Below are 12,734 nucleotides of genomic sequence, written 5' to 3' on the forward strand. Positions count from 1 at the left end.
TTTATAAATTTTAATGTTTTTTGCATATTTTTTCTTCTACAGTTAAAGTATTTATGTTCCTATATAATAAAACAATTTTAAAATCTTAGGATTGCTTAGTTTTGATAACAATAGGCTTTTGACTAGGAACAAAGTGTTCTGATGCCATACTTTGTTTGTCAGTGAAGTAGAACTTTTAGACTAGGGGTCTCCAAACTTTTCGAACAGGGGTCATATTGCTGTTTTTTTTTTTTTTTTTTTTTTTTTTTTTTTTTTTTTTTTTGAGCTAAAATGATAAAAAAAAAAAAAAAAAAAAAAACTTACCTGAATATTTTATGATCTTTTGCTCATTAGATTTGCCTTTTAGTAAAACTAGTTCTCCAAAAGTTCATTTTTAAAAAATTACTTTTGAAATCAAAAGAAAAACCATTACACTATTTTTGCACATTTCCATTTTTAAAATAATTCCTGAATATTTTTGTCTTTAATAAAAACTTTGTGGACCGGATAAAGACTTTAACAGGATAGATCTTGCTTGCAGGCCGTAATTTGGAGACCCCTGTTGTAGACTATAGCAATGTAAATTTTTGTTCCAATCCAGTCGCCTGTTTTTGGAGACGAAAGCTGCCTCCTCCCACACAAACGAATTAAAAACAGACCTTATCTAACTTTATAGTAATGTATAATATTGTTATAGAACTATAACAAATTATAATAAATGAATACTATTGTGGCTGAAACTATTTGCAATATTTTTCTACTTTTAGATGAAAAGAAAGCTAAATCTCCAGCAACACCAAAAACTGCAGTCAGTAGTAAATCTCGTTCAAGAAGTAGACAAAAGAATATAGAAGAGGAAGAAAAACAAGAACCTAAACAGTCAGAACGCAGGAGTCGTTCAAGAACTCAAGTAACAAAAGCTGCAGCAAAAACTCCTGAAGTGAAGAAAGAAATAGTTGCATCTTCCCGAAGGAGCAGAGCTCAACCCAAAGAGGAAAGTGAGGAGGAGGAAGAAGAGGAGGAACCAAAAATTAAGTCTGATAAAAAGAAACCCCCTCCAAAGCAGCAAGAGTCTGAACAAATTGATGATGGTAGTGCATCACGCACAGCATCCAGAAGTCGTCGAGCTGCTTCTCGACAATCAGAAGAATCAAAAGTGGAAAAGGAGAAGGAAGTGGTAAAAGAATCAATTACATCAAGACCTATGAGATCCAGGAGTAGGGTCCAGGCGAAGAAAGCAGAAGAGGAATCATCTGTTGAAGTACCTGAGGAAGGTAGGGCAACAAGGGGTAGAAGATCAGAACCAAGTGAAACAAAGGATACTAAATCTAGAAAGATAACTCCTCCGAAAAAAAGCAGAGTACAAAGCAAGGCTGCTGCAGAAGCAAAAGATACTGAACCAAGTGAGATTGAGGAAGATGAAGCTACTAAAACTCGTAAACGGCGCAATGCTGAAGTGGAAAAATCACCAGAAATAGCATTATCTTCCAGAAAAAGACGTCGAAAGCTTGATGATGTTGCTGCAAATGAAGTTGCAATATCTGAAACTGTTTCACGTAGTAAGAAACGTGCAAGTGTTCCATTAGTTGAATCTAAAGCAAAAGACTCTACAAGTGAGACAGGTTCCGATGACAAGATAACCAAAGTGCATAATGTCGAAATAGTCAAGTTCGACAAATTGAGAACTGAAACAGATATGGATATTGAAGAAATCTCAACCAAATCAAGTCCTGAAAAAGTGACCCGAGGTAGGACTGTAAGTAGTTCACCAACAAAACAAGAACGTTTACAATCAAAAACCAAGCATAAAAATGCTATGTCAATGAAAGTCAGTACAGTAGATGAACCAAAAATACAAACTGAATTGGTAGATACATCCGAATCTCCTACAAAGTTTTCGGATAATAAAGATTTGTCAAAGGACACTATCAAAAAAGATAGCAAAGATATGCAATTGTCTCAAAACAGTGATAATTCACCAAGTTGTGCTGATTTGTCAAAAAATAGATCTAGTTGCACTAATACACAAAAAATATCTACTAAATCAAGAGAGTTAGAACTGGAAAAAACTACCATTAAGATACAAATTCCTGTGGAAGTGTCGAAGAGCCCTGCCAAATCCCACTCAGCTGAAGAGGTCACGAAGAGCACTGCCAAGCCAGCGCCAGCTGTTGAGGTCACGAAGAGCCCAGCCAAGCCAGCGCCAGCTGTTGAGGCCACGAAGAGCCCGGCCAAGCCAGCGCCAGCTGTTGAGGTCACGAAGAGCCCAGCCAAGCCAGCGCCAGCTGTTGAGGTCACAAAGAGCCCAGCCAAGCCAGCGCCAGCTGTTGAGGTCACGAAGAGCCCGGCCAAGCCAGCGCCAGCTGTTGAGGTCACGAAGAGCCCGGCCAAGCCAGCGCCAGCTGTTGAGGTCACGAAGATCCCAGCCAAGCCAGCGCCAGCTGTGGAGGTCACGAAGAGCCCGGCCAAGCCAGCGCCAGCTGTGGAGGTCACGAAGAGCCCGGCCAAGCCAGCGCCAGCTGTGGAGGTCACGAAGAGCCCTGCCAAGCCAGCGCCAGCTGTGGAGGTCACAAAGAGCTCTGCCAAGCCAGCGCCAGCTGTGGAGGTCACGAAGAGCTCTGCCAAGCCAGCGCCAGCTGTGGAGGCCTCGAAGAGCCCAGCCATGCCAACGCCAGCTGTGGAAGCCTTGAAGAGCCCAGCCAAGCCAGCGCCAGCTGTGGAAGCCTTGAAGAGCCCGACCAAGCCAGCACCAGCTGTTGAGGTCACGAAGAGCCCGACCAAGCCAGCGCCAGCTGTGGAAACCTCAAAGAGCTCCACCCAATCTTCTGTAGAAATTAAATTGTCAAAAAGCCCTAGCAAAGTTCCTTCAGCTTCAGATATGCCTAAGAATATTATAAAATCACCTGTTACCATAAATGTGTCAATGAGTCCAGCGACACCCACAGCCATGGATGTGTCAATGAGTCCAGCGACGCCCACGGCCATGGATGTGTCAATGAGTCCGGCCAAGCCTCCCGTTGACATGGATGTGACAGAGAGTCCGGCCAAGCCTCCCGCTTCCGTGGATGTTGCCAAGAGTCCGGCCAAGCCTCCCGCTTCCGTGGATGTTGCCAAGAGTCCGGCCAAGCCTCCCGCTTCCGTGGATGTTGCCAAGAGTCCGGCCAAGCCTCCCGCTTCCGTGGATGTTGCCAAGAGTCCGGCCAAGCCTCCCGCTTCCGTGGATGTGTCGAAGAGTCCGGCCAAGCCTCCCGCTACCATGGATGTGTCGAAGAGTCCGGCCAAGCCTCCCGCTGCCATGGATGTGTCGAAGAGTCCGGCCAAGCCTCCCGCTGCCATGGATGTGTCGAAGAGTCCGGCCAAGCATCCCGCTGCCATGGATGTGTCGAAGAGTCCGGCCAAGCCTACCGCTGCCATGGATGTGTCGAAGAGTCCGGCCAAGCCTCCCGCTGCCATGGATGTGTCCAAGAGTCCGGCCAAGCCTCCCGCTGCCATGGATGTGTCCAAGAGTCCGGCCAAGCCTCCCGCTGCCATGGATGTGTCCAAGAGTCCGGCCAAGCCTCCCGCTGCCAGTGATGTGTCCAAGAGTCCGGCCAAGCCTCCCGCTGCCATGGATGTGGCCAAGAGTCCGGCCAAGCCTCCCGCTGCCATGGATGTGGCCAAGCCTCCCGCTGCCATGGATGTGGCCAAGAGTCCGGCCAAGCCTCCCGCTGCCATGGATGTGTCGAAGAGTCCGGCCAAGCCTCCCGCTTCCGTGGATGTGTCGAAGAGTCCGGCCAAGCCTCCCGCTTCCGTGGATGTGGCGAAGAGTCCGACCAAGCCTCCCGCTTCCGTGGATGTGGCGAAGAGTCCGGCCAAGCCTCCCGCTTCCGTGGATGTGGCGAAGAGTCCGGCCAAGCCTCCCGCTGCCGTGGATGTGGCGAAGAGTCCGGCCAAGCCTCCCGCTGCCGTGGATGTGGCGAAGAGTCCGGCCAAGCCTCCCGCTGCCGTGGATGTTGCCAAGAGTCCGGCCAAGCCTCCCGCTGCCGTGGATGTTGCCAAGAGTCCGGCCAAGCCTCCCGCTGCCATGGATGTTGCCAAGAGTCCGGCCAAGCCTCCCGCTGCCATGGATGTTGCCAAGAGTCCGGCCAAGCCTCCCGCTGCCATGGATGTGGCCAAGAGTCCGGCCAAGCCTCCCGCTGCCATGGATGTGGCGAAGAGTCCGGCCAAGCCTCCCGCTGCCATGGATGTGGCCAAGCCTCCCGCTGCCATGGATGTGGCCAAGAGTCCGGCCAAGCCTCCCGCTGCCATGGATGTGGCCAAGAGTCCGGCCAAGCCTACCGCTGCCATGGATGTGGCCAAGAGTCCGGCCAAGCCTCCCGCTGCCATGGATGTGTCGAAGAGTCCGGCCAAGCCTCCCGCTGCCATGGATGTGGCCAAGCCTCCCGCTGCCATGGATGTGGCCAAGAGTCCGGCCAAGCCTCCCGCTGGCGTGGATGTTGCCAAGAGTCCGGCTAAGCCTCCCGCTGCCATGGATGTGTCGAAGAGTCCGGCCAAGCCTCCCGCTGCCATGGATGTGTCGAAGAGTCCGACCAAGCCTCCCGCTGCCATGGATGTGTCGAAGAGTCCGGCCAAGCCTCCCGCTCTAATGGATGTGTCGAAGAGTCCGGCCAAGCCTCCCGCTGCCATGGATGTGTCGAAGAGTCCGGCCAAGCCTCCCGCTGCCATGGATGTGTCGAAGAGTCCGGCCAAGCCTCCCGCTGCCATGGATGTTGCCAAGAGTCCGGCCAAGCCTCCCGCTACCATGGATGTAGCCAAGAGTCTGGCCAAGCCTCCAACGGCCCCAGATGTGGCAAAAAGTTTGACAAAGTCTCCCACCGCCATGGATGTAGCAAAGTCTCCCACTGCTCTTGATGTGACAAAAAGTTCACTGACCTCTCCCGGTGCCCTGCATGTTGCAAAAAGTTCAGTGACCTCTCCCACGGCTATGGATGTGGCTAAAAGTTTAGTGACCTCTTCCGCTGCTCTGACTATGGCAAAGAGTCCAGAAAAGTCTGCCGCAGCCATGGTATCTTCAAGTGGTACTTTGATCACTGTGCCACAGAAAGAGGAACAGGACAAATATGTAACTGGGAGTCAGTCCTCCAATATCAATGTTATTTCTTCAGTCTCAAGTATGTCTGCTCAATCTACTGTCTCTCACAACCAGACAGCGACAGGTGTGTCCAAAGTCCTTCATGGCTCTGGTACTAAGCCTACAATCATGCAACCTGTTTCTTCCCTTAAATCCCCACTTGCACAACCCAGCTCTCTTGTCATTTCTGACAAAGGTGTACTGCCATCCAAACCACCTTGCCAACCTTGTGAAAGTGTTTCTCCGTCTAAGTCTTTGGACAAAAAAGAATTGTTGCAGTCAACTTCTCAAATTGAAGTTAAATGTACAACATCAGGCAAATCCCAAATGTCCCAAGTTTCATCAATGTTATCCAGCAAACCTATTTCTGCATCAGAGACTGGCATTTCATCTGGAAAGCAATCTTTTCAAATTCCTAGCCAATCTCAGCAACCTTTAGTTCAAAATCCTGCTCGATTACTTGACTCCACCATATCATCCTCAGCGCAGAGTCCTGGCCAATCACAAACACGCCAACCTTTAACTCAAAGTGCTAAACCATCATTTAGTGAAAAACCATCTGTAGAGAGTACTAATGTGCTAACACAACAGTCTGTTAAATCTGTAGCCAGTTCCACAGCAGTTCCAACAAACGCCAATCTGTTACCAGCTGTTGAGCAAGGTACCAATTCATCTTCAGTAAAATCCTCTCTTGTGCCAAACCCCCATCAGTTACCAGCTGCCTCTCTAACAGAAAAACCAGTTAGTTCTCTGTCTCCTGGAGCTTTGCAAAAAAACCCTGATCTTTCAGGCTCTGGAAACCTCGGGCCTTCATCTCAATCTGATAAACCTATGCTTGTTCCAACAGAACAAACAGCTCAAACTATAAGTTCTATTAATATAACATCAGGTTCTCTGCAAGCCAAAACCTCAGAATTTCACTCCTCATCAATCTCTTCAAGTAAATCTACTGGAGTTTCAGAAAAAATAAATCCTGGAAGTTCCGTTTCTCCCAAACCCCCCACTTCAGTTAGTTGCACATCTAATAAACCTAACGTGACCAGCGAGTCTGAAAACTCAACCAAACCTCCAATTGTAAGTGAGTCTCCTAAACACTTGGTGTCGCCTCCTATCGTATCTGTAGGCCAATCAGGAGGACTACCTTCACTTTCGTCAAAAACACAATCCTCAGCAATATCTAACTTGAAGCCACATGTGACCCATGTTACTGGTGGTGCATCTAGCAAGCCTTTAGTTACACACATGACTGGTGTGGTGCCACAAAAACCCTCCACCATCCATTCTGCTGCTGTGATGCCAACTAAGACCTCTAGTCTTTCTCCAAACAAATCTCAAGTGTTTTCAGGTTTCAACACAAGTCCCCCAAAGCCACCAAGTTCTGTGGTTTCTAAGCCCTCGATAATACAGCAAAGTGAATCTAGTGGTACCTCAGTAAAACCGCAACAAATGGTTGGAACTCTGACTTCACCCGCAAAACCACAAATAACTCATATGGCTGGTATTGCCGTTCATTCTCGGCCACAAGTTACACACATGTCGGGTATTGCGCCTAAGTCTGGTACCACCAGTGATATTAGTTCTCATCCCAAACCCCCTGTTGTGCATGTTACAGGATCTGCAGTACCAAAGACTCATGGAACAATTTCACCTTCTGTTGCAACATCGTCACCACCAAAGACTTCAAATTCTTCTGCTTCTTTACATAGTTCAACATCAGTTTCTTCTACTGCAGATGGGTCTTCATCTTCATCTCAGCTTCCTTTAAAATGTCCTTTGGTGCCTGTTACAAGTGCTGGAACTGAAAAGCCTATTGTCTCACCATCCCTTTGTAGTTCAACTAAAAGTGGACAACATCAGACTCAGCCCGATTCATCACTGGGACAATCTTCGTCTATTATTACACAAGGTAGCTCATCAGCTTCAGTAAATATGTCCAGTTCTTCACAAACACAATCGTCAACTAAATCTGTTGAGAGTAAGCCAGTCAGTATGCCGGATACATCAACAAAATTCATGCAGCCTTCACTTGCTGCAGGACAGCAGCTAATTGACACCAAGGCACAATCATCACTTACTAAAGCTCCTGAGTCATCTTTCACATCATCTGCAAAATCCTTGTCCACAACAGTAAGCAATTCTGTTTTGGAGAATCAATCTAAAGTGCCTACACCTAATCTGCAAGCAAGCATTCCAGGAATCAGTTCAACAGCAACTGCGGTAACTAACAAACCAGCCAGTAGCAGCACATCCAGCAGTAGCACAACACATGGCCAAACCCCGTCTACAGTGACACCTTTACAATCTCAAAGTCAACAATCAGCCGTTTCAGTGACTGTTGGAAACGTTCAGGGGCCTGGAGCTATTCCTACTGCCAGTACATCACTCCAGCTAGCAGCTTCTAAAACCAGCAGCTCTGCTGAAGGTGTGATCAATGGTTCTAGTAGCAAGACTTCTGCAGGTGTACAACTTCAATCCTCAGAAATGAATAAAAAGCGTAAATTGGATTCAGAAGAGTCAGGAGAGAATCCTGAATCTAAGAAAGCTCGGGTATCTGCTGAAGATTCAAAATCTCTCATAGCTAACGGTCAGAAGGACACCAACCAATCTCTAAACAAACCAGAAGTAATGGATGTTGATCCGTCTCCGTCCATGAAACAAGATTCAAATGGTAACGAAGTTTCTTTAAAAGATTATGTTGTTGTTAATAAAAATGAACTTCCCCACAAGGATAGCCCTGAAGTGAAACAATCTTTGCCAAAAGCCTCTCTTTCTAACCCAACACCAACTCCATTGTCTAGTGGTGTAAGCTCATCCCCCAGCATAACATGTAGTTCTAGCAGTAGCAACCAATCTGGTACTGTTGGCTCAAGTGTTCAAACTATTGATCATAAAGATATCTTATTGAATCGTGCTTTTAAGTTGAATCCCGCTTTATTCTCTAGCACAATTACAGAAAAAAGTAAGCAGTTTAGTGTGGTTACTTATAATATCCTTGCTGATTGCCACTTCCGCAGAAATGATAAGATGGACAGATATCCTGCCGATGAAAAACCTTTTATTGAACTGCCAGCCCGACACAGGCGGCTCATGGCTGAACTCCGTTATATAGATGCTGATATTGTCTGTTTACAAGAAGTGGAACCAGAATATTACAGCAAGACCTTGTCACCTGATATGCAAAAGTGAGTTTTTTTTTGTTTTGTTCCCCCCCCCCTCCAATACAATTATATGGTAACATTTCATTACATGTTTTTAATTTCCTAAATATGTCAAAGTACCTGGCCATCTTTCAACTAAGACTTTATATATTTGTATATTCAATCTTAAACTAAATTGAATGTTATGAGTTTTAAAACACGGCTAGATTTGAAGAGTTGTAATGTAAGCTATATTTAGTTTGATGCAAAACTGGTAAACTTAGATGGGAAGTTCTTTGTAAAAATTCAGATACCTACAATTTTTAAATTTTAACACGTAAGTATTGAACTTACATTGATATTTCCCAAATTTCAGTTTCTTTGGATTATTTATATGGTTGATAATATTGGCACAACCTCTCATTTGAAAATTCGATTTAAGATACCAATTTAATTCATTCGATTTAAGCTACCAATTAAGCAATTTCTTAAACCTCTTCATTTCAGGCATTTTCTGTAATCGGTTATGTAATAGAATAGATTCCAGAAATATGATTTAGGAGCATAAGTTGATTTTACTCATTTAGTAACTCGGGGTGTACCAATTAATCGGCAGGTAATCGGTAAATTTGCCGATTAATCGGCTGATTACTTGCTCTTCTCTTTCCTATTAAATTTAAATCATTTCATCACTGCTAAGTGACTCATCAGATAGCTGTCTGGTCACTATTATGGCTTTTTGCTTTTATTAACTAAAATTACAAAATATGAAATACAATTTCCAAAAAAAGAAATTACAAACCAACTACAAATTACAAATTGTAATTCTTTAACTGAATAACTATAAGCTGGATTTCTGCACCTGCTGCTGCTCTACTTCCCTATTCTTGCTGCTTGCCTCTTCTGCTCTCATAGTCTCCTCAATATTTAAAATTGAATACTTTTAAGTTGTACCTATTTACTATGCCTCCCCACGGGACAGAGTTAGACACCAGGGTCGTTTTTTAACGTGGAGAAAAGGTACAAAAATAAAAATTGTCTCAGTCGTGAAGGATTTCTCCTCCACCGAAAGAGAACAAGAAATAGAAGTGCAGCATCTGAAGAACAGATACTACACTTTGATCTTGTCCTGAAGGCCAAGAAAAGAGACATTAGATTTTAAATATTTATTTAAGAAAAATCACAAATTTTACAGAATTTTAGGGTTAAAATTATATAAAACAGGCAACTAATTCTTTTTAAATGTGGCATGAGGCCAGAAAGGGTGTGGGAGAGAAGATGGGTGTCGGGGGTCGTCCACTTGTCTATTCCCTATCACTAGTTGCAATCACCACAATACCGCATTCACTCTAGGAGTTTCTCAGGACACAGCGTGTTATTAATAGGCTCATTACACATTACCTTCTGTACTAAAGAGCCTCTCACTCTCCACAGATGGTGATGCGCTTAAATATTTTGAAGCCAGTTTACTCAGCAGTAGTAAGGCATCCTGTGTCTTCTACCACTGAAATGGATCATTACCTCTTGCGAGTAGTGGTAAAGCTACATAATGATCAAGTTCTTTTGTGCACTTAACCATAAGGGATTTTTAGAGTGTGATTCTTGTATTTAGTTTATTCTTATTTAGATTGTGATTCTTGTATTTCTATTGTAGTTGCAGTCTGCAAGTTTAACTCTGCTTCTACCTGCTGTTTTCATTTGTTACTGTAGGCTTATTTGAAGCTAATTCATCAAAAAGGCTTAAAAGAGATACAATTTTTATTTCACTTTGATCTTCTTGACCCTCAACAAAGCTTGAAGAAGTGTATCCTGTTGATTCTGCTTCATTATCATCAGAAGTAGATGCTGTAGAATCCGGTTCATAATAGTGCCTTCCTTGTTATTCTTTTGAAATTTAAATTTGAATCTTGGATATAGGAAAGTAGACACAAGTTTTTATCATTTAGATAGGATGAAAATCTTGTTTCCATTGATTCATGAAATTGTTCAAGTGTTAAGGATTCCACTAAAGTCAGAAATATCAGAATTAGATTGGACATCCTTTGAAAGAAATAACTTCCAAGCTAAAATTGTAGGTCATATCATTGGTATGGTTGAAGTTATATGACTTGCATCTTTGATGATTTCTTCAAATAGACTCGGTAACTGGACAATATTTTTTTAACAATTCCCCATTGGTAAGTTGTTATGGGAGGAATCTTAAAGCTTCCCAAATTCTAATATGAAAAAAAAAAAGTGAACAAATCTTGTATTAAAAAATTTCAGTTTGTGTGAATCATTCTGCTTCATGAAAAAGTCCTTTCTGATTAATGTTTACCAGTCAAAAAATATTCTGTTATTCTGAAAAACGGGCAAGTTCGTTTCCTTATTTTAAAACTGGTAATCATTAATAAGAAGAGACTTTTTCTGGCCATTCACATTTGCACAAACCGGAAACAAGTCATGTATAAACAATCACAGCTTAACTTGAACAAAGCCAATACAAAAATAAAATAAAGATGTTAAAATGATAAAAAAAAATAATACTTATGCAGAGAACTTTTTGGAAACCCATTTCTTAACGTATGGAGGAGAGGTTTTTTTTTTTTTACTAATCTGTGCTTTCACTTAACAATTTAATAAATAATGTAAAACAAGTGAGGACAACTGAAGTTTTTTCTGTGTTTGACTTGGGAAAGAGGTGAGGAAACCACATCAAATGGACGAATGTGAATTTAACAGAACCCCAAAGAAATACCAATTGTATAAAGAACTCCATTGTTGATAACATGCAGCTTTTAATAAAGTTAAATTGATGTTGAACATGTATGTTTACTTAATTACATTGCTATGATAAAAAAAAAAGTGGAAAACACTACATAAATGTATGTTGTCTTGAGTATACTATTTAAGTACATGGTATAGCATTCTACAATATGTATTGACTAGGCAAGCAATATCCAGATCTGTATATTTTAAGTTTTTGTGATGCATGATTTTGAAATTAGTATACATTTGACATTTGGTACTTAATATCTGCGACCAAAATTTAACGTATCAGTATTTTTATCGACTTGTAATGAAGTAAATTTCAGTTGGAATTGTTTAAAAATAGGCATAATAATCATTATGTATAGAGTTATATTGAATGTACATATTTACTGTCGTTTAATTCAATTTTATTTGATGATACTTTAAAATTTGTCCATCAGTGCAATTTTGCTCACTTTTCTTCGTCCTCAGCAGGATAGTATATGCTTCTTCACCCTCAGCAGAGTAGTATATCCTGCTGATTCTGCTTCGTTATTATCGGTGGAAAACAGATGTAGACTCCAATTTTAAATGGTTTTTATGCCAATCTTTTAAAATTATATTTGGATCATGGGTCTAGGAAAGTAGACATCTAAAGTTTTTAGATAGGATGAGAATCTTGTTTCCATTGATAATCTGAATTGTTCAAAAATGGTAAGGATTCCACTAAAGTAAGAAATATTAGAATTAGATTGGACAGCTTTTGACAGAAATAACCCCAGAGCTAAATTTGTAGGCATCCTTCATATGGTTGATGTTCTGTTACTTTTTTCTTAGATGATTTTCTCACAAGTCTACATGTTAACAGCGTGTCATGCTTGTTATTTGATAATATAGTGTAGACGATGCATGACTTCGATAACTCTTAATTGCTAGTGAAAATTTAACTTGTCTTCATTTACAGTATAATTAATATTAGTAACCTTTGACAACAAAATTTGCTGATAAATTGGCATTAGAAAACCTATTAATCAACCGATTATCAAAGGCAGGTAATCACTCTGTCACAAATATATATATTGTGATATATGTAAATAATCTCAACATATGAACATGATTCTTTTTCTTTTCTCGTAATAATTTTTGGTAGCCAAGAAGTTGAATGTAAGATGACTTAGTGACTGGCTTCAAATGCTTCAGTCAGCAGTAATTACCACCTCCTACACTGATTATGTAAGCATGAAGCATTAGTGCCTTTAGGCTTAAATAAATATAAAATGTATGACCGGTTTTGTTGCAAAACATGAGGGCTATATTGGACCACTAGCAAGGTTGCCCGAGTGTTTGACGGTGTAAAAGAAGAAAAAGTAGGGAGAGAGGCTCAAACTTGAAGACGGAAAAGGAAGTGAAAGAAACCGTGACATCTTACCACTACGCTATGAGGCCATAGGAATGAAAAGTGTTTAAATTTAGCGATGTCAATCAAAAAGTTGACTTGCTAACAGGTGTAGAAACGAACATTGACTGAAAGCTAGTTAAACTTTCTGCAGTTTCATTTGTTTCCCCACAATGTTGGGGAAACCAAGCTTCCCTGAAAAGGGGGGGCTCTCAAATGAATAGCAATTGTCTGATGTGAAGGGTATTCCCCACATTGATCAAAGCTGATTACCTTCAAGACGTGCCGGCCACAAAGGCCAATGAGCTGATTTGATTCGATTCAGTTTCGCTTTATTTATACAAAACAGACAAACACGTGAGAGGGTGGAATAGTGTGAATT

At 42.2% G+C, this 12,734-nt stretch overlaps 1 protein-coding gene across 1 annotated transcript in view; it reads left to right on the forward strand.

Annotated features, from left to right (window-relative positions):
• The window catches only part of LOC145286075 (uncharacterized), a 68,545-nt gene that overhangs the window by 38,948 nt on the left and 16,863 nt on the right, over positions 1 to 12,734 (forward strand). Inside the window, exon 4 of the mRNA XM_080134746.1 lies at positions 747 to 8,271. Within this exon, the coding sequence (XP_079990872.1) occupies positions 747 to 8,271 (7,525 nt within the window). The remainder of the gene's footprint in view (positions 1 to 746; positions 8,272 to 12,734) is intronic.

The sequence above is a fragment of the Euprymna scolopes genome, chromosome 10, assembly GCF_053919585.1.
Source record: "Euprymna scolopes isolate OS-2025 chromosome 10, ASM5391958v1, whole genome shotgun sequence".
Classification (NCBI taxonomy): Eukaryota; Metazoa; Mollusca; class Cephalopoda; order Sepiida; family Sepiolidae; genus Euprymna; species Euprymna scolopes.